Source organism: Nannobrachium achirus (assembly GCF_963921795.1).
Source record: "Nannobrachium achirus genome assembly, chromosome: 17".
Lineage (NCBI taxonomy): Eukaryota > Metazoa > Chordata > Actinopteri > Myctophiformes > Myctophidae > Nannobrachium > Nannobrachium achirus.
The window spans coordinates 31,664,054-31,687,006 of record NC_137824.1 but is presented as its reverse complement, the minus strand read 5'-3'; the positions used below and the strand labels follow the sequence as shown (position 1 = coordinate 31,687,006).

At 41.7% G+C, this 22,953-nt stretch overlaps 1 protein-coding gene across 1 annotated transcript in view; it reads left to right on the top strand.

The window, feature by feature from the left end:
- Positions 1 to 22,953, top strand: part of abcb7 (ATP-binding cassette, sub-family B (MDR/TAP), member 7) — a 57,371-nt gene that overhangs the window by 27,817 nt on the left and 6,601 nt on the right. The window contains exons 6-14 of the mRNA XM_080746351.1: positions 408 to 676; positions 2,834 to 2,922; positions 3,032 to 3,119; positions 7,340 to 7,514; positions 7,838 to 7,995; positions 12,754 to 12,917; positions 13,291 to 13,420; positions 17,134 to 17,305; positions 19,989 to 20,092. Coding sequence (XP_080602477.1) covers positions 408 to 676; positions 2,834 to 2,922; positions 3,032 to 3,119; positions 7,340 to 7,514; positions 7,838 to 7,995; positions 12,754 to 12,917; positions 13,291 to 13,420; positions 17,134 to 17,305; positions 19,989 to 20,092 — 1,349 coding nt within the window. The remainder of the gene's footprint in view (positions 1 to 407; positions 677 to 2,833; positions 2,923 to 3,031; positions 3,120 to 7,339; positions 7,515 to 7,837; positions 7,996 to 12,753; positions 12,918 to 13,290; positions 13,421 to 17,133; positions 17,306 to 19,988; positions 20,093 to 22,953) is intronic.

The window sequence follows — 22,953 nt, the reverse complement described above, 5'->3', positions numbered from 1 at the left end:
ACAGAGGGGAGGATGTGAACGATCCGTCCCGCCGCCATCTTTTTACTAGCCTTCAATTAAGAGCGCTTGACTGGCCTCCTCGACCCCTGTTCCGGGTCCTATCTCTCTCCCCGCTCCCTCGATGCTCGATTACATCTTAAAAAACACACGACATGCCACAGGTTGGGCTGTCTTGTCTTCCCTCGTTCCCCGATGTGTCTTTAAAAAAAACAGGCTTGAGATGAAAATAAATAACGGTCCCCTCCTCAGCTTCCAGTCTTGCTCTTTTGAAACCTTATTGCTTTTTGCAGCAGATGTCTTCTTAAACCATCTCTCTCTTTCTCCATGTCTGTCAATCGCTTTCTCTCTCTCAATCTTTCTCTCTCTCTCTGTTTGCCTCTTTCTCTCGGTCTCTATCTCTCTCTCAGATGGTGTGTCACGGTTGGGCGCAGCCCTCTTCAATGAGCTGAGGAACGCTGTGTTCGGCAAGGTGGCACAGAGCTCCATCCGTAGGATCGCCAAGAATGTGTTCCTCCACCTGCACAACCTGGACCTGGGCTTCCACCTGAGCCGGCAGACGGGCGCGCTGTCCAAGGCCATCGACCGCGGGACGCGAGGCATCTCCTTCGTCCTCAGCGCCCTGGTCTTCAACCTGGGGCCCACTATCTTTGAGATGGGCCTTGTCAGTGCCATCCTGGTGAGCAAACCCTAAGAATGATATATACTGTATGTACTGTAGAACAGGAGTCTTCAACGTTTTCAGGCTAAGGACCCCTTAGTTGAGAGAGAGATGAAGCAGGGACCCCCACAACCTTGTCATAGATTCCATATAGTTTCATCGTTTGACAGTGCAATCATCAGTGTATTTTGGATTCATGACAATTTGACCACTTGAGCATTCATTACCTAAAAACTTGACCTTTTACTCTGTACTTAGACTGCTCTTTTTGCCGTCTACACCAAACCACTTTGCCGAAAATAGCCAATCTACAAGCCTACAACGCCTCGCAGCGCGAGGCATTGTGAGCTTGTAGATCTGCTATTTTTGGCTAACAGTTCTCAGAATATGGACACTAGGGTCAAGTTGTTAATGTAAAAAGGATTGGAAGATTTGGAGGACCCCCTGTAGTAACTCTGAGGACCCGCTAGGGGTCCCGGACCCCCCTGTTGAAGACCCCTTTTACCCCCCGTTTAAGGTAATAGAATTATTACCTTAAACATTTAGATTGGTTTGGTAGTTGTGTTTGGTGAATCTCTTATTTAACTTTATTTTGCAAACGTGTACATTCGTAATTTTTTATTTGTTTTTGGAAAATGTTCACCTATGACATGCTCAATATAGGGACTCCAGTGTGAAAGTGTGTAAAGGAATGCTATTGGAATAATTATGATGTCTATCTATGGGAGTCAATTTACGTTGTCACTAAATCATTTCAACGCTTTGTGTTTGCCGTGGCGACCGATTGAACGCACCACACATCAAATACTACAGCCATTCTCTCCTAAGCCACTAGGGGCCAATAGGGTTAATGACCAATGAATTCTGGCTATTGTAGGATCAGACTCCCATGTTCAGATGGTACCGGTATTGCATTACACTGGAACGATTTGCCATCAATCAGCACAGTTCAGTTTCTCAAATTGACTAAAACATTCACAGATTTGCCAGCCGAGTACCAATCCTGTTTGTAGCCCTCCCGTTGGCTCATGTTCCCTCTCCATGATGCGTTTTGTTTTCAGAGCAGATTGTGTGGAAAACGAGTAGTGCGACGTGGTCTCATTTGCATCCTAAATAGAAAGCCAATGCCAGAGAAGTTTTGGTGGCAGCGTGGAACCCATTAGCGTCAGTGATGAATCCCACAGCTTGGTAGCAGCTTAATGTATTCCTGTATACTGGTGGTGGTACTGGTTTGCCCTGAACAGATGCCCTCCTCCTTGGCGGGCACCAGGAGCGTGGATCCTATATGGCTTGCTGCTATTATCCTACTTAGGACCATAATAATGTCAGCTTCCCCGTAATGAGGTCGGAGCCCATTGCCCAAATAGCTAAAGCATTAGCGCGATTAGTTCTTGTATTTTCCCCTCCATTTGTAACACTCAATTTGATAGTGAAATGGGTGAAAGGACAGAATGTGCTGTTGTAATACCGTGTGACGCTGATCTCAGGTGCCTGATCAGATTTTAATGGCTTGACGTTTCTCCTAAAAAAAAAAACGTCCCTAAAGGAGATTTACAGTACCCTTTTCTTTGTTCCATCTCTGCCCTCATTTAGTATTCCATATCCTATGAATTATGCATACGTTTGATCGTCCAGAATTTGAGTATCCACAGAGAACATCCACCAAATGAACCGTGACCAAAACAAACAAGCCAGTCACTTCCTCATTATGGGACCCATGGCAGTGTCAAGGTTTATGGGGTGGTTTGTTTTGTTTCACTCAAAGTCCCTTCACACTTTGTCATTCATTTATTGAGCTCTGAGTGACAGTGACATGACAACACAAAGTATTAAACACTAGTCTGAAGACCAGATTTGAGTTATGAAAGTGTATATTCATTGTTTGAAGAAATGCAGAGCACAAGAAGATATCAGAATTTTCATTGGTAGTGCAAGTCTCAAAAACACTGGCTAAATAGTGTCTCTTTAAGTCTTTTTTTTAAACACTTTGTCAAGCAACAGTGTCATTCACAAGTAGCTTGTACAGTAGATCTGATATTTTTGTAATTTTTAAAATATTTGGAACCATTTAGATTAGTTAATGGCAGACCCAAAATAGGGACACGATGCAGTTTGAAAGTGGTTAAAGCAAGCTGTATACTTATTTTAATCATTGTTTTCTATCTCTCTCTACAGTATTATAAATGTGGTGGACAGTATGCGGCCGTGGCTGTGGGAACGTTATCGGCGTATACAGCCTTCACCATCCTAGTCACTCAATGGAGGTAAGAGAATTGACTCACTTATCGCCTGTTTCCAAGGGTTAGCAGGTTTAGCTTCTAAACCGGCGGGTAGTGGCTACATTGTCATGTGACCGGCCTCCGTCTTACACAGGACCGCTTTCCGGGTGGAGATGAACAAAGCAGACAACGAGGCGGGAAACGCAGCCATCGACTCCCTCCTCAACTACGAGACCGTTAAGGTGAGAACACCCTACCCCACCCCCGCTACCTCTCATCGCTCCTCCCGCACCTCCTCTCACCCTCTGCAACCCCCCACCCCCCCGGCCACAGCAAAGCACGTAGAAGTGTGAGCAAATATTTGTTCTTGTGTGATTATGCCATGTTTCATTAGCATGATTACCTCTGGCACGATTTGTCTTTTAATTAATTTGCTCAGAGAAGGCCTATCTCTCTCTCTCTCTCTCTCTCTCTCTCTCTCTCTCTCTCTCTGTCCCTCTTTTCTCACTCTAAAACAGTCACTGTTGTTCTTGTTATACCTAAATGTCATTGGGTCATGGTCTGGTTTACTTGTGGTCAAATTCACAGTTTTGGACTACAGGTATTCATCAGTGAGAGTTTTTATCTTCGTCTGAAGATCGACGTGGCTGATTTGTGTGAAACCTGTCCTCACATGAGGACAGGAACATAAGCAATGAGGCCTACTCTACCTATTGGACTGTTTTCTTAAATGTTTTAAATATAAATCCAATCCCCAAGGTTACCTGTTGCACACGGCCAGTTAAACCAATAATGCTGCAATCCAGAACTAATTTGAACGTATAAAACATATTTGAATCAATCTGTAATAGAGTATGATAATAATACAATATAACTTGTAAATCTGCAGTGGTTGGAGGTTGTTTCCATACTCTTCCATATTGAAGCGTGATCAATATCACCCCTCCCCATGGGGGTCTTCTGTCTTACACCTCCAGTCCAGATTTGAATCCTGCATAGGCCTTAAATGGATTGCAGCTTTAAGTAGCTTTTTTTCTGCTGTCCCAGATCTATGTTTTGTTACACAAGTGTTGTTTTCTTGCGCCACAGTGTTCAATGGTCCCACGTCTTCCCTTCATGTTTTTGTTATGTGTGTTATTTTGTGTCATCTGTGTCAGGCTCAGCGGTGGCTGGATTTAGCATCACTGTGAGACCGAGTGTGCATATGTAATTAGCCACTCCGCCCACTCAGAAATCCGTTCCACTTTTACAAAGGGCTGGATGAGAAACCTGAACAGTGCTCTGCTCCGTCTGTCTGTCTGTCCTCCTCTCCGCGTGCCACTTCCCTCTGTCTCTTCTTCCCTGCATCTCCCATCCCCGTATGTAAATCAAATCTACAGCTGCAGATGTAGCAGAAACGTTTGCCTTTTGGCTACAGTAGTGAATCGCCCACTTAACCAGAGCGTAGGAATAATTGTAGACAGTACACTAAACAAACAGGGCTATTAGGTAATGCTGCTTGTTTTAGTTTAGGAGGGGTCATGTACGTCCAGGTGATATGGATAACATCTACAGTATTTGTTTTCTTTACCTTTATCGATATTGATTTTGATTGATTATAATTCATGTATTGTGGCAGTTATTTTTAACCCTTCTAGTGCCGATCCCGAACAAGTTCGGCTTTTTTTCAATACAATACAATATTTCTTTTGCTATTTTACTTACCCTGAGCTGCTTGTAGAGACGTGGGTGGTCCTGGCTCGTCCTACGCTTTCCAACGAGCCATTCTACGTGGTCCGACGATTTATTCCATTGAAAATGGCCAGATGCCAAGTTTAGAGCCCCCCAATTTTTACTCAATCTATGCTGTCGGCGGCGCGAAGTATTCCGGAGTGCCGATCCCGAACAATATCGGCTTTTTTAATAAAATGAATTAAATAATCGGAGGCCTCACCGAAGCCTCCGTCTAAATTTTCATCCAGGCCGCCAGACCGTGCTCTGTTTACACGGCCCGCGAGAGGGTAACGCCGCCGAATCGCGCCGCCGAATCCAATACATTCTCACATCTTTAGAGCTCATTTTCTCTGAACTGTGTTCTTATGGAAGCGGAAAAGGTTTATTTACGGCTAAATCGCCGAAAATCAGGCTTCTAAAATGAGTGCTAGCCTATAGCTATCTTGTATCTTGTCTCTTCATCCGGGTCATTTTCATCACACGCACCAACGTGAAAACGCACGTCACTGCTGCGTGGGTCCCCGTATGTTACAGCGGTGGTCTATGGGAGTGAGTCTGGCACTATGGCGCCCTCTTGTGGCCTTGGCACGAAACTAGTTAAAACATCCAAATGTAAAATAAATAAATAACATAAAATATCTATAAGCTCACTCCTTGTAGACTAGAAGAGCTATTTTCGAAAAACTTTGTAAGTGTAAAATAAAGTGATTAAAACCAAGAAAAGACAACACTCACAGACGATGTCAAGTCTCGTATCACGATATCGATATAACACTGAATATATTGCCCCCATGTCCCCATGGGCTGAATTGAAACACGACACATTACATCCAGTGAAGCATCTGTGTCATTTTAGAATTTTGCGTTATTAAAAAAATACCGGATCTACAGGTTCTGCTGCTATTTTTGAAGAATCTTGAAAGAGTGAGAACTACTGATTTAGAAGGCATTAGTAGAATCAGGTCTTAATGGCTTAAACATATATAATCTTTAGAGCTGCTTCCCAACCCCTGATACCCCTGATTGCTATATATTTATCCTAAGAGCAACCACCTGATATCCTTTTAACTCATTCTGTGCCTATCCCGAACATGTTCGGCTTTATTTCAATCCAATACAATTTTTTTTTTTTATTAATTGACTTACCCTGAGCTGCTTGTAGAGTCGTGGGTGGTCCTGGCTCGTCCTACGCTAGCCAGCTAGCCATTTTACATGGTCCGACGATATATTCCATTAAAAATGGTTTAAAATACATTTTTGAGCCCCCCAATGTTCACCAAATGTTCAGCGCCGCTTCCGGAACGTAGTCCAGTGTGCCTATCCCGAACATGTTCGGCTTTTTTAATGAAATGAATAAAATGATCCGAGGCCTTCTGAAGCCTGAGCCTAAATTTAAAATCCAGTGGTCCAAATCCTGGGGAAGCCATGCCGGCCGTTAGCCGCGAACGTAGCCGCGAATCGCCGCCGAATCCAATGAAAAACCACATCTTTGGAGGCCCATATCTCTGGATTGTGTTTTTAGGGATGTGGCGCGAGGTTTATTTACGGCGAAATCGCCGAAAAATGATCTTTAAAATGACAAAATGGGAATAGCTATTCTGTTAGCATTATCATCCGGGACCTTTCCATGACGTGCACGAACGTGAGCACGCGCGTCACTGCAACGTGAGCCCCCGGATGCTAATGCAGTCCCCTATAGGAGAAAGTCTGGCATTCTTTGGTGCCCTCTAGGGGCTGGCACTGGAAGCGTTAATTAAAGCAGTTCTACCTGGGAGAATGGAGAATCAGCACTCTTTCTTTCTCTCCATTTTCTTTTCAATCCTCTCCTACACGTTGGCAACAGATTCTATATTCAGGACATGTCCTGTAGAATTACTGTATATGACACTTGGACTAATTTGTAGATTAAACGCAGGCCCATCTGTGGGCGTTAATGCTAAAAGTACATATTATGATTGTTGCATGATCATTCCTGTGAACTGCCCCATGTTCATTGTGTCACTGTTTGAGCAGACTGCTACAGGCAGAGGAGAGTGCACGTGAGATGCATAACTGCATAACGTGAGCTAGTAAGGTACTGTCCTTGACTGCTGTTGACAGAGGCGTTCCTGTGTTTATACAAGGATACTGTACAAAATGATGTTTTGTATTGACTCCCTTTGCAGAGATAACAATGTGAAAGAAACCCAGACAACATTGATCACTGAGAACAAACTGCACGTTGTCTGGATAGGTCTTGAAGCATAATTAAACTTTTAAAGAGTGAGTTCGGCTTGTGTTGTGTTTCCTGGCCATAATGTAAGATTGGCAAGATATCTTCAGTAGTTGCTCCATTGATTAAAAAAAATCACACAACACAAAATTGACTTTTTAATAGCAAAATCAACTTTATTAATATTACGAAAGTAGATCTGGACCGTAGGTATACTTATTTGTTATTACAAACGTAACAAATTAGTACCTAAATCAATCAAAAATAAAAGGATTACTTTGTTTGCATTCATTGTGTAAGAAAAGTGACTTTGAGACTTGTTTTCAATGCAATGTTAGTCAATTTAATCAACGGAGCAACTAATATTGTAACTCCAATATTTGGAGTCAGGCATCATGGCAAGGTAACTACACAACCAAAATCATTACCAAATTTTAAATGTGCTTCAATAATGGTTTGTTCAGCCTTGACCCTGCTGTCTCTCTGCTTCCCATTTCCCTAATTTGTAATCTTTGCATCTTTCTTTCTCTGTCTCAGTATTTCAACAACGAGAGGTATGAAGCGGAGCGGTACGATGGTTACCTGCAGACGTACGAAAGTGCTTCTCTGAAGACCACAACAACGCTGGCCATGCTGAACTTTGGACAGAACGCCATCTTCTCTGTGGGCCTCGCAACCATCATGGTGATGGCCAGCCAGGGCATCATGGCAGGTACATGACATGACAGCAGGCCGTGAGGCCTCCAACTAACTGAACTAATAGACTACAATGGAAACAAGCCTCTGGGGCTTTTTGTGTTATGCTTTTATTATAACTTTTCTGTAACATTTTTGTTGATAAAGTATTCAATCAGTCAGTCAGTCACTGAGATTGTAATGATAATGGAACATTAATAGAAAAAAAAATCATTGTGATATCGATATCTTAATGTAAGATCCATTGATCAAAGAAAATGATAAATATTTGCAGCGCTAATGGAGACATGGAAGGTGGAACTGTGCGTTGAGAAGGTGTTTACCGTGTGCTGCGTTTAGGCACCATGACGGTAGGAGACCTGGTGATGGTGAACGGCCTGCTGTTTCAGCTCTCGCTTCCCCTCAACTTCCTGGGCACCGTGTACAGGGAGACCAGACAGGCGCTCATCGACATGAACACACTCTTCACCCTGCTCAGTGTGGACACCAAGATCAAGGTAACCTGATGGCCTGAAGGCACTCTGATTCCACAAAACAAGCGTCAATGGTGGCTCACACCTATGTTGGTGTGAGCCACCAACACATGCATTTATTATATTTTTACGGTGCACAGGACACATAGTGAGCTTGTTGATTAGCTATTTTTGGTATTCGTTGTACAATGGCTAAGTGTTTAAGGGTTCAAATCATGGCATAGTTACAGCAGGGGTGCGAGCACAACTCAAACTCATTTCAACATTGTTTAACTTCTTACCGGGTGCACGGTCGTACACATAACTATACAAGACATCTCAAAGAGAACACCAGCACTCACGGACAAGTCCATTTAAAGCACTTTTTATTTTAAGTTTAGTTGGTCAAGGTAAGCTGCAGAGCAGCAGAAACAAACGGACGCGTTTCAGCGTGAAGCCTTCTTCAGCGTTGTATATTGTGGGGAAAGACTGTCACATTTTATAATGTCTGTAGGAGCGACACCTTCCTATGTCCGTGTAGCAACAACTCCTCTTATCAACTACTCTTCAAATCATGGCATGGCACCCAAAAGCTCGCAAGCATGTTATAAACATTAAATAAATTAATTAATGAATTAATTGATTCCAAACCCTGTAATTTCTTCAGCCTTTGGTCAGTTCATTTGTCACTAAAATACGTTTCCTTTTAATGTTGTAATAACTGGGTTGTCATCAGTGAGGCCTCCTGCCAGCGTTTTGTTTTTTTATTCACTTTTTAACGGACGAAGGCCGCCCCTTTTGCGTCACGCAAAGTATGCTTAAGTGCAAACGTCTAACCAGTATGAATTCCATCCCCGTCTCCAACCTGTAATTTCTATAGGAGACATGAATCCACCCGCTTATTTCATCAGTAAAGCCTCGTGTCGTTGTGTTTCCCAGCAGGAAACCATTAACCCATTTAGGCCTAAGATTATTGAATGCTTTAACTATTGAAAAATAGCAGATATACAAGCTCACTGCGAGCTTGTAGATCTGCTATTTTTGAAAAATCGTGAACATCTGAATTTTTACCCGATTCTATAAGTGTCTTTTGAATCCTTCTAATGGGGGTCCTTCACTTTTTCATGTGAAGGTCCCCCAAACTGATATTTATTTGGCCACGGACCCCCATCTCAAAATATCTAGTTCCAGGGACCACCCAGAAGCAAAAATTTGAGAAAAATAGCAGATCTACAAGCTCGCAGCGCGGCACTCGGTGCCGCGCTGTGAGCTTGTATATCTGCTATTTTTCACTGGTTAAAGCATTCAATAATTCTAGGCCTAAATGGGTTAATACCCCCCCCCCCCCCCCCCCCCCCCCCCAATGTCTCTAAACACGTTGGCCTATTATGTGGATCTGAAATCATTCACAGCTCTCCTGTCTTCATTTCTGCTCAGCAAAAATTATAATAAAATGTTATTTTGGCCTCGTGGTCTTCCAACCAACCACCTCCCTGTCCATTTTAGGGGCTTGTAAAATTAGCATCTGTTTATACTAATGGACCATGTGTTCTGGTCTCTATTCAGTGGCCGGGGGAGGGGGGGCGGGATCGTGGGTGATTATGGTGCTATTAGTTAGTCTAGAAGCAAAGCAGGATAGAAGCTTTTACTCTGCTGGCCTTTCTTCTTTGTATTCACAGTTATCGATTTCTTCCACGTCCATGAAAGACAGTATGTCATCACTGGCGGGTGGAAACCTTGTTTGTCCAAAACTGTTTACTTTTCAAGAAATGTGATTTTATGCGTCCAATATATTGGATGTTATTATTTAGTTCGAATCAAATCAGTTCAACAAAATATTGTTGAACTGAAGTCTTCACTGGGTGAGTAATCAATAGAAATAGTCATTTTGGGGGGGGGGGGGGGAACTATTCTTTTAAAGAGAGCAAAAATAGCTGATCTACAAGCTTTTTTAATTTTTGCTTTCGTGTGACAATGTATTATGATGAAGTATAGGTTATTCATTTACAAAAAAAGTTAAAAAATAAAAAAAATAAATATGGAGTGGAGATACAAGGTTTCAGCCCGACAGCAACTGTATGTAGGGCGGCATAGCTCAGGGGAAGAGAAACCGTTATTAGAGCACGAAGGGTTCCCGAAGGGTTCCCAGTTCGAATCCGGGATCCCCCTGAGTTAATGTCGAAGAGTCCTTGAGCAAGACTCTGAACCCCTAATTGCTCCCGGTGAGTAGGCCTTGCTTGGTTTCCTCCACCACCGGTGTATGAATGTGTGCGTGTATGGGTGAATGTAATGCACAATCTATGTAAAGCGCCTTGGATAAAAGCGCTATATAAATGCACCTTTTACCATTTACCATATGTAGGATAGAACACCAGCCTCATTCACAACAATGAATAGCCGTGATATGAGACTAGACATCGTCTGGGAGTTTGGATACCATGACGTGAGACTTGAGACAGTGACAGAGACGGTCGCATAGCACTATAGCTCCTACAAGCTCAAGGCCACTTGTGGTGAAAACTCACTGCAGGGCCAAATCGAACAACTAAAGGACAAAATGACGAAAAAGGATATCGAAGAAATAAAGACCTCACTCAGCCTTCAGACTGAGGAGATGACTAAATTGACGACTACTTTGACGAATTTGATGACCCAACATCAGGCTGACCTGATGAAGGAGGTCTTGGCTTTGAAGGCGACGGTCAAGGAAAGAGATCAAAAGATTGAAGAATTGGAGAAAAGATTGGATGAAATGGAACAATATTCAAGGTTGGATGACATAATTATTTCGGGGCTGAAAGTTAAACCATTCTCCTATACCAGGGCTGCTGCCAATAGCCCCAGCACCAAGCCAGAAGAACAAGCAACCATTGAAAGGCAAGTCATTGATTTCTTTAAATCTAAGGAGATTGTGTTGGACCAGGATCATATCGCTGCTTGCTACACACTCCCAAGCAAGGATCGTAAAGCAAACCCTGTTATACTCTTGAGATTCGCAAACAGAAAACACAAGAATCAACTCCTGATACAAGGAATGAAGCTTAAAGGTTCGGATGTTTATGTCAACGAACATCTAACAAAAAAGAATGCTGAAATTGCCAGGGAGGCACGCATCCTTAAGAAACAGGAAAAAATTCAAGGTGTTTGGAGCAGAAATTGCAAAGTGATGATAAAACCAAATGGAGATACAGCCAAGGTAACAGTGGTACGTGATTTGAAGGAACTGGATGATTACAAATGAAAGATGCTGAAATGGACACAAACACTGCTGTTTGACTACCCTGGCAAAACGTCAAGATAGCTGCTTCTGTACGAGACACTGAAACTCTGACATTTTTATTAGTGAAGCAAAATTACCAAGACAAGAAAGAACGGGACAAATACAAATGAATTGTGCTTAATTCTTCATGTGTGCCCAAGACAGCTGCTTCTGTATAACAGACAGTAAATCCCTTGTCTCAAGGACATGCCGCTTGATAACCCTGTAGCCAAAACACTGCGCCAACTCTACTACAGAAAAATGTCAAACTGACTCAGATAAAAAATGCAAAACACAGGCTGCCTAGCCAAAGTGGATGTGCACGTACTGTAACCAGATTTGAACTGAAGCGTAACAAAAGGGAGGCCACAACTGAATTAACCTGGAAAATATCATGGACAATGCGTAATCATGGACACAAACCTAGAAAAAAAAAAAAAAACTACATTCACTCTATCATGTTTCTCTACCTCCATTTATTATTACACTTATTATTATTATTATGATTATAATTATTACCCATATTATTAGTCTGTTTGTTTCTCTTTTCTTTTTATTAGGCTGATGTATGCTTAAATCCTAAACACTTTAAATTATTATGTAAGTAAAAAAAGAAAAAAGAAAAAAAAAGTACATTCATTCTATCATGTTTCCTTTTCAGTTATTATTATTATTATTATTGTTGCACTTATCCTTTTATCATGTTTACTTTATCTCCATTTATGTAATTACATTTTTTTGAGAAAAAAAGTAGATTATTCATCTATTCATTTATTTCATTATCACCAGAAGGTAAAATCGTATACTCTTATAACATATTCTGATTCCTGAATTGCTAGTGTTGATGTATATGGAAATTCTTCCAACATGTTTTTTCCCTTTTCTTAATTTTCCATTTATTTTTTTAATTTTTTATTTTCCATTCTCTCATATCTGCTATGAGGCCGATGTATCCTTGAATTTCAAACATTCCTATAACTAATCACTGTATTTTACTTATTGAATAAGTAGGATAGGCTTCTACAAGCTTTCAGCTTCAGCCTATTCCTTTTGACCACATGTAACAATGACTAAGTGGATGTATGACTTGTAAAAATGTGAGTGATCAAATAAACTAAACTAAACTAAAAAATGAGTATTGTCTTTGTCTTTTCCTGTTTTGAATCCTTGAACCTTATTTTATATTTTCAAAATATAAATGTGGATATTGTGAAAAAGATTTTTTTCTTACAGTAACGTAATTGAAAAAGTGAAACTTTAATTTATTCTTGATTCATTATATAAAGTGAAATATTTCAAGCCTTTTTTTGCTTTAATCTTGATGATTATGGCATACAGCTCATGAAATGCTTAAATGACCTTCTGTTCTTGGTTGGGGCTCCTTTTACACAAGGAACCCGAAACGTTTCAGATGAAAGTTGAATTGTATTTGGAAATCAAGGTTCAGAGTATTGACTGCATAAATGATGATACTTAAAGGGGAGAACCACCCATTTCAGCATTGACATTGATGTCATTAACACACTGGTGTTGGTTGGTTGCAGGATAAGGATCTGGCTCCAGCACTGAACGTCATGCCGCAGGACGCCACAATCCGCTTCGAGGACGTCTACTTCGAGTACCTGGAGGGCCAGAAGGTCCTGAACGGGGTGTCCTTCGAGGTGCCCGCCGGGAAAAAGGTGGCGATCGTCGGAGGGAGTGGGTCAGGGTAGGTGTCAGACGAGCGCAATGTCGACCCGGCCGTTATAATAATCATGAGAGCTTTCAGGTGTGTGTGGCCGTGTTAGAGCATAAACGATATTTGGGTTTGGCAGATATAGTACATCAGCCATGTTTTACGAGATCAGGATTGTCATTTGTGCTGCCAATTTGTCCCAAATTAATATAGATATCTTACAATAGTATTCATGTAGTTCAAGTTGAATATTCTTTTCATAGTCGTTAAATGTAATGTAATCTCTTAAAAAAGAACTCTATGAAGAATTAATTTTGTTAATTTTCTTTATTTTATTTGTTTGCTTATACCGCAAGTTAGATGTGGTTTTCATTGACTGATGGTCGGTGTTGTGGTGTGGTTGCAGGAAGAGCACCATCGTGCGCATGTTGTTCCGCTTCTATGAACCCCAGCAGGGGAACATCTACATCAATGGTCAGAACATCAAGGATGTCAGCCTGGACAGCCTGAGGAAGTCTGTGGGCGTCATCCCTCAGGTCTGAACACACTTGATTGATTGATTGAAGAATTTATTAGAACCCTATTAGAAAAAAAGTACAGTTTCATGACAGTACAAATCACTGGTACAAGGTCAACTAAAAGGAGATCCTAGAAAGCCGAGGCTTATTTCCACAGGAACCACACTTTAAGTATCTCATATAACATTGAAAGACAGACGGATAGAACATAGTACTTTATCTAGGATAATATCAGTTTCAAAAGCATAACATCAAATACAAAGGCAGAAAAAAGAATAATAAAAAAGGGGGGGGGGGGCATGGGGGCTTGGTCTATTTACAAGTCACGGGTAGCAGCTGTCTGAAGGTGACTTTTCATACCAATTTTGAAGGAGGCTAGGGATTTAACAACATCACACACTGCTGGAGCGGCATTTGGGGGTTCAGGGGATGGGAATTGCCACCCCCTAGCTTTTGCATTTTAACCTCAAAATTCCGGTCTTTATAACTGGTCCGATATACATCACTGGCCAGATAGCCAAGAATTGGCGCGCCCTGAGGCGTCTTACTAGTAAATATTTTTACCACAGATGTCACCTTTAAAACTGGCCTTCCTATTTAGAATAAAATAGGAGATACAAGCTCAGCAGATACAGCAGCTTTTTATCCACAAAGCTAGAACTTACAGTAGCTTTGCATTTGTCATATTTATACACAAATAGTGAAAATAGCACAATGTGGTAACTTGGTGTGCTTGTACAGTAGATCAGCTATTTTCACTATTTGTGGAAACCAAAAGACATTGCCCAAAATTGTGAGGCCAGGTATAATTTGGCAGTAATTGTATACAATGAGGGGGCAGCATAGAACAATGAGAAGGTATAAGAACTAAAGTGAATTCAGCCAAGCTTTGATTACAGTGAGCTTCCAATTTGATCAAAACAGATGGTGAATTATGTTATGGTGGATTTTCCTCCCTGTTCTCCTTGTTTCTGCAGTCCTCTCTATATGCGTATTTGTCAATACGAAACGATATATACTGTATATCAGGTAGAAACCTTGTATCTCCATATTTAAACTTTTCATGTTTTTTTGTGAATTAAGGTTGTTGCACACTGCTGCTTTTTTTCGGCCGAATATAGGAGTGAATTTTAGAGCAAGTTAATAAAGAAATCAACCTCACGTTATGTCAATCACGTTTGCACACTGCCGTTTCGTATTTATTGTCAGACCACTGGGTCCCTTGCTCTCTCTCTCTCTGAAAAACGCATTTCGCAAAAAAAAAAAAACAGCAGTGCAACCAGCTTTATTGACCAACTTCATTGTTCAAGAGTGTCATGCCAGATTAGTGCTATTTTTGCTACTTTCACTTCATAAATTGTCTGATTTTATAAATAATGAACCACTGAAAAGGATTAACAAGAGCTTGTGAATAAATAATAACTACAATGGATCCATTGGAACATAGGTTCTTTTTTCTATTTCTTAAAAAAAGTAATGGTTTTGGACATAAAAGGTTTCCACCTCTCAGGGAAGATGCATAAATATATTGTTATTATATGCAAGTAAGTGTGTGGTTTCCGCAGCTAATCTCTCCACTAGGCTGATCAGCCTCATATTTCTAACGCACACTAACAGCAGGCCAAGACCTCATTTATCTTTTTTTTTTATATATCTATCTGATTCCACTGATTAAATATCTATCTGATTCCACTGATTAAATATCTATCTGATTCCACTGATTAATGTCATGAACTTACGGGGCGAGGCCTCTGAAACAAGAATATTGTTTCAGAGTGTTATAGTTACACGTTTATTTTTAAATGTATCCACATCTGAACATTCTTACGCAGTGATTGGCAGAATGCAGCCGTCTGATAAAAACGTGAGCCCTGTTGTGAGATGATTCCTGCGGTCGGATCTGCGCTGGTTTCTACTTGATTGACCTTAGATGGGTCACTCACTCACTCACTCACTCACACACACACACACACACACACACACACACACACACACACACACACACACACACACACACACATCACTGTTATTTAGAGCCGTGGTTCTCAACCTTTTCAGGCCGCGACCCCCAAATAGGGATGTTACTATACCGATACTGGTATTGGGGAAAGTGCCCGATACGGCCTTATTTGGTCATATCGGAATCAGCGAGTATGCCAGTCTATCCACCGGGCCAATACAGGGGGTAAGGGGTTGACACTGGCAATAAAATGTTGGGCATGTAGTGTTTGCTTTATAGTGGCTCAACCGTACAAGTACATGTTTTTGTGAGCAGTATGGACGCAGCAGTCTTTAGTTAGCTGTATAAACAACACAAGATATCTGTCTAATAAACACCAACAGCAGTGTCGCCGTCTCTCTATCGGTATCGGTTGATAAGCTGATTTTGGTATCGGATATCCTATCGGCAAGGGAAAAATGGTATCGTAACAACCCTACCCTCAAAATAATCATATTTTAACTGGGGACCCCTCTACCCTGACGAGCACTAAGAGTTGAAGCATTACATGTTGTATTACACTGTTCTATTGTGAAAATAGCCGATCTACATGCTCACAACACCTTGGTGTGTTTACTGTTGAGTGAGAAAACAATGTTGCACATTAAGTTAATCATCTGGGGACCCCCCAAAATAATGTGGGGTCCCGACCCACAGGTTGAGAACCACTGATCTAGAGGACATGTGTTCTCTTGTAATGTTGTTGATTGGAGCCCTTATTTATTATTATTTTTTTTTTGTTTGTCCAGCAATTGTGTCCAAGTCTGAATTGAGCAGTGCACACCCATGCAAAGAGCCCCCCCCCCATCCACACACACACAAAGAGAGGAACATAAATACTTTATATGCTCTTTGTTATTATGTGGAGCACATATTTTTGCTTGCTTTTGTTGCCAAATTGGTTTCAGCCAGAGCAGTGAGAGCAGAGAACACGGCATTTAATACACAATTGAACTGAACAGTTGCCTGCCTGCCTGTCTGTCTGACTGACAGCTTTATTGATCACTAAGAGAACACTGACTTGGAATGAAGTTGGTTCAATGTTGGAAATAATGTCTTTGATGTATTATCTACTACTTTTGCCATGTTGTTGTAGCTCAGCTTGCAACATTACTGGTCTGGGGGGGCATTCAGTGTAGATGTTTGAGGTTTGAGCTGGGTCAAGTCAGACGAGTCAAGTTGGAGTCAAAGATGGACAGAGGTATTACTGCCTTACGGCATGTTGCTTCACTGAGTGAGCGCATAATTCTAGTTTATTATATATTTTTCTGAGCTCTCATGTTCCCTGTTAACTGTACTGTTCTATTCACGCCGTTACTTGCCGGACAGTGTGTCGACCACATAATGTGCTCGTCGCCGGATCGATTCCGGACGGATACCTGTGTTGCATCCTTTTTGTTCCCTAATTCACTTCCTACTATACGGAAGCAAATTGTGGTTAGTGTCCTCCTTGAGATCGGGAGGTTTGGGGTCATATCAAAGACTATAAAAATGTGACCCCAAATTGTGCCTCCCTGCTTGACACTCAGCATCAAGGGTTGGATTGGAGTTGAGTCCCTGCCACATGCTAGCATCATGTCCAGGGGTTGTACTTTTACATCAAGCCACCTCTCTCTACAGAACCCATATGGGCCCACATGGCTACTTAATCCTGAATATAACAAAAAAGAAAAAAAAGAAATGCCTAATAATAATAATTATTATCATTAATGTAAATGTTGTTTGCCCCCAGGATAGTGTTCTGTTCCACAACACCATCTTCTACAACCTGCAGTATGGGGACATCAATTCCACTGCAGAGGATGTGTACCGCGTGGCGCGGCTGGCTGGCATCCATGATGCCATCCTCAAGATGCCTCATGGCTACGACACCCAGGTCGGCGAGAGAGGCCTCAAACTGTCAGGTAGGCCACACCTCCTCACCGATGCCAGATTTTTGGGAACGACGCCGATACAGATTTTGGAGAGCCCTAGATCAGTGTTTCTCAAACTTTCAAATTTCGAGGTCTCCCCTTAACTCTGTCAGAGTTACAGACTTGTATGGGTCAATTTAGACCCCCTGAAGGAACCCACAGAGTCCCTGGAATCCACTTTGAGAACCATTGCTCTAGACTTCCGATTATCTGTGTTTTGACTGTTTGTGAAAAAGTGCAATATTTTAAAATCAATTTGGAGAAATTTGATTAACCACTTAACCTTTCATTCACATTTCTAAAGTGCTTAAAAATTGGGACATATTGGCTGCATAATTGCAGGTGTCGTCAATGAATTCACAAGAATTCATTTGCTTTAAGAGCTTAGAATTAAATTGGTATACTGACCTGAAAATGTTTGTTTACTAAAATGCTGGAGAGATGGCGCAGCCAAAGCTATTTAACACTACGTTATTTGAACAGAATAATATAATTTACACCTTTTACACTCTCCCTGGGATGATTGACTTATTGAAGACTTTATTAGAAGTTTGCATAGGAAAAGGTACAGTTTCATGACGGTACAGTTCACTGGTACTAAGTCAACAAAAGAGATTTACACCTCAAGAAAGATTTTGGGCTTGTTTCAATTGGGGTCATTATTGTTTTACTCGTATAACATTGAATGACAGACAAATAAAACTATGCAGGAAAAAATAAAATAAAAGTATTTACAATAGAAAGGTCAGGGCGAGGTAAGGATAGGCTTTGCTCCCCTCCTTTTCTCCATGTACTCCAATTCAGTATCTCACATTAGAATTCTGGAACGAGGGTCAAGTTGTATTGATACAAATATATACTACTCCTGTGTAAATTTCCTGCCAACATTTACTTTATGTGAAGCAGAAAGAATCACTCACTCTTTATTTTGCTCAGAACAGGTGGTCCAACAACATTTTGTGGGAAGGTGAATGTGATATATTGCTGGATTAACTGCTGATACAGATATTTAGTTTCAACACTAGCATCCCTATTCTGGGGTGAACGTTGAATGAAAATAGATGATCTACAAGCTTGTTGCAGCTATTAGCTATTTTCCGTGAAGAGATTCAGGGTGTATAGGGAATTACTATGCATCTAGGGTAGACCCCCCCCCCCCCCCCTGCCTGACGGACCCGAGTCAACTTTAAGAAGCAAAATTTGAGTTACAATCGTTCGCTTTGAAAATACATATATTCAAAGATTTGCACACATTTTCACGACTTTTTCAAAAATAGCAGATCTACAAGCTCGCAGCGCGGCACTCGGTGCCGCGCTGTGAGCTTATATATCTGCTATTTTTCACTGGTTAAAGCAGTCAATACTTCTAGGCCTAAATGGGTTAATGTCCTATAAGACTAATTCAGCGTGCAGCTGAATACCTGATGCTGCGGACTCAAAAGTTGTTTTCCTAAGACTCCGTTATTATCATCTTATTAGCACTGAGCCCAGAATTAGCTCCGATCCCCCACACAGCTCCTCCGCTGTACGTAAGTTTATACACCTACGTGGTGACTGCGGTAAAACTCTGTGACACCAAAACTTTTCTGACGGCTTTGAGAGACAGAACATTATTATTATTTTTGTATTTATTTAATCATGCAGTGTTTTATTGTCAATTTCTATGTTGGTTTGTGGGCTATTCTTAGCAACATGTTGCCTGGCAGGCTTATTTAGCAATTTGGCTCCCAGCATTCCTGCATTACTCATTTATCGGCCTTGTAAACACGCTACGGCGAGCACTTTGACTCAACATCCTAGACACAATTACCGACGGTAGAGGTTTTCTCCCTGTGAGTGATGAGATGAGAGGAAGAGGTATAATATTTAGAGATGACTGACTTCTCATTAATTTGTCTGCGGCGGTACGTGACTGCCGCTCGAGCGTTTGGCGCTGGAGGGTCAGCGCAGGGCCGTGCGAGCGTTTCACCCCCTGCACCACTCTCCGCTGTCAGTGGTATTTATATCTGTGTGCCAAACACCAGTTGCTTTCAAAAGCCTTCGCTCAGCTCGCATGTAATGAAGGCCATGTCGAGCACAGTGGGAGAAATCTTTGTGCTCTGCTTCTTTTTCGCTCACAATTAAGTGAGGTCCCTAGCTAAGGAGTGTTGTTAGGCGAGCAGGGACCCCTCTGTTTTGATTGAGCTAATTATGTTCTGAGGCAACGGGAGGGAGCTTCTGGATCTCCTTGTATGTACAGTATATTCGGATAACTTGAATGATTTTATATACTTCATCACATACATACATGTATTCAACATTCACCCATTCACACACCAATGGCGGAAGAGACCATGCAAGGCTCATGGGGAGTAGTTGGGGGGTTCGGTGTCTTGCTCAAGGACACTTCGGCACACAGCCAGGTGGAGCCAGGGATCAAACCGGAAACATTCGATTCTAAGACGGCCACAGTGCTGCCCATCTTGTATCTCTATATTTACACTTACGTATTTTTTTTTTCCTTGTGTAAATGAATGCCCTACTACTTGATCGTACAACAAGCCTGCAACATGTTGCATTATGGAACTGCTGTTTTTGAAAGTGAAAGTGGTTAAGTCTGTTTTTTAAATAAATATTTAACAAATGAATATCGCTTCCTAAGCTTGTTTAATTGTGCTGTTGGTTTCGTTTCCAGGAGGGGAGAAGCAGCGCGTGGCCATTGCTCGTGCCGTACTGAAGGACACACCCATTCTACTGTATGATGAGGCCACTTCCTCACTGGACTCTATTACAGAAGAGGTGAGTGTAACAGTGAACACACGCACACAAACTGTAGATGCATACAACCCAAACCATAAACCATACCTCTGAATGCCTAACCCTAACCCTAACTCCAACCTGAAACTTTTCCTAATAGGAATCTTGACGCTAAAGAAAAACATGTTTTAACCAAGGAAAAAAAAAAGGACCAGGAAAATGGTCATCACAATGTCTTTTCAGTATAGTATTACAGGTACAGTACACACTGACAGCATGCTGTTCATTTAGGCTGCCAGCTCATAAGAACGCAGACGTATACATTCTCTCATTCAAGTAAATCCACAAATCTCTTTGTTTCTCTCTCACAGCATGATATAGCGCTTGGTGATTGGCTCAGGAATGAGCTCGTTTGTGTGGGCGTGTGGGTGCGCACACGCGCGCGCACGTACCCCACCCCCTGCCACCTGCCACCATTTCTCCCTTACCAAATCCCTAGTTGAGCGTAAAGCCCACAGTCTTTGTAAATGTTAACATTAACTAGAAAAAAGCAGCTCCTGGGGAAAACTGCGTGGGCTCGCTGAAAACAACTGTAAAGAAATGTGTTTATTTTGAGTAGAAAAGCATTTAGAGGAATGTACCCTCTTAAATGCAGAAGATTAACAACTTGAACCCTGATGTTCCTGTTCTGGGGGCAAAAATAGCTACTGTGTCTTAAGTTCACAACGCTTCGCAACTATGAATGTAGGGCTCCCAAGCACCCTCATCTACCAAGTATACAGTATAGTGGTTAAGTGTTTCAATCGAATCAACTTTTAAGCAGAATGTTAAGACTATAAGACATGACTAGAATTAATACGTACCAATTTGTGTGATGTTTGGACAAAATTTGTAGGAGTCATCCTACAGTATATAAAAATTGCCTAGATTGCGGGCGGATGGGCATAACAAATGTAACATGCAGACCTGCACGGTGCACCGTCGTTCCGATCCACACCAAACTTGGCACCAACACTGCTATCAGAATTGCCACCCCAAGGCCAGGGGCCACGTGTGGCCCCCAGGGGATCCACCCAGGGGCACGACAGTGACACAGGCACTAATCAGGGATCTGCCATCAGAATGGGCACACCAGGGGCCCCCGTGAGGCCCAAAGGGGCAAACCTCCTTAGAATCATTTACATTAGAATCTCAATAGAGTCAATGAGGTTTTGGGCAGACTTTACACTTGATTTTATTACCTTAGTAAACCTTTTCATAAACACTATGTTTAACATTAAAATCTCAATAGAGTCAATGAGGTTTTGGGCAGACTTTACACTTGATTTTATTACCTTAGTAAACCTTTTCATAAACACTATGTATTCATTTGCTAGTTTAAGTGTCCCACAGGGGCCTCTGGACCAAACTTGCCAAAACACTGTTCAGGGGTCTGCTATCAGAATAGCTATACCCCATGTGAGTTGCGCAACATAGTACTAGGTTTGAGCCACATAATGGCCTCAAAATGTGTTAAGCAAAAATCAGCCTCCTGATGACACTATAACAGGCCGATGTGAAAAATCTGGGTCTGGGGTTCTGACCTGAACTCCATGCCTTTGGCATCGCAGAATAAAGAATATCCGGCTTATTGTGTAAAAAAGTGCCACGCCCACCAGTTAAAAATAGCGGAAACGATAGAAACCAATAAGGCAAAAAGGTTGCACGGTGACAGTTTTTGTTGGACAGTAAAGTCCCGAAAAGTCTTATTTTCCTTATTTCTCCGCCTTCAAGTCGAGACCTATCCACCTTAAATTCTGCCCAAAAAGTAATAGTGAAAATAGCAGATCTACAAGCACACAACGCCTCGTGATGCAAGGCGTGGGGTGCTTGTTGATCGGCTATATAGTTTTGTGTGACAGTCTTGTATGATGAAGCAGGGCTTTACTTTACAAAAAAAACATACACATTTGAAACTTGGAGATACAAGGTTTCTGCCCCGACAGTGACGGTAGGGTTAGGGTTAAACACAATTGGCTCGACATACCTATTCTTGGGGAAACATTCGACAAAGATAGGCTATACAATCTGACAACGCGCCGCGATCTTGTAGACAGACAATTTTTTGTGTAGAGTGAATAAAGAGCGTACCAAGTACAAGTATAGAGGGTTTAAGTCGGTGTTTCTCAACCTTTTTTCTGCATGGGCACACTTTTCATGTCCCAAGAATCCATGGGCACACCAACATAATATGGGGGTGGAAATATCGTCGCTGTCGGGAAGAAACCTCGTATCTCCCAAGTTTCAAATTTGTTCGTTTCTTCGCAAAGTAAAGCTCTGCTTCATCACACAAGGCCGTCGCACAACAGTAGTGAAAACAGCCGATCTACAAGCACACAACGCCTCGCACCGCGAGGCGTTGTGTACTTGTATATCGGATGTTTTCACTAGTTTAAATCATTTTTAGAATGATAAATACAATACTGGCTTTCGAGCAGTTTCGAGGGGCACACTTGACCCTTCTCAGGGGCACACCAAAGGTCCCCAGGCACAGTGGTTGAGAAACACTGGTTTAAGTGGTTAGTGGGACTGGGAGGGTCACAGAGTTCTATTACATCCTCCCGGGGAAAGTCCTTTACTGTCAGGTGAAAAAGAAGCAAATATAAAATAAAAACAAGTTCAGAGTCTTCATTTGCAATTTAAAATGAGCAGATCTGTGATTTGCCATTTTCATATTGCCTTATTGTTGTCGTAGCTTTTCTTTTTTCTTCTCCCAACCATATGCACACATTGGAAAGGAGAGCAAACAACTTCATGAACGCACATAGCCATATTTTTCATGCGCACTGTTTATTTAACCTTAGTTAATGTTCAAGGGCTGATTTCATATATATTCTGTCATTCATATTTTCTGCAGATGAGTG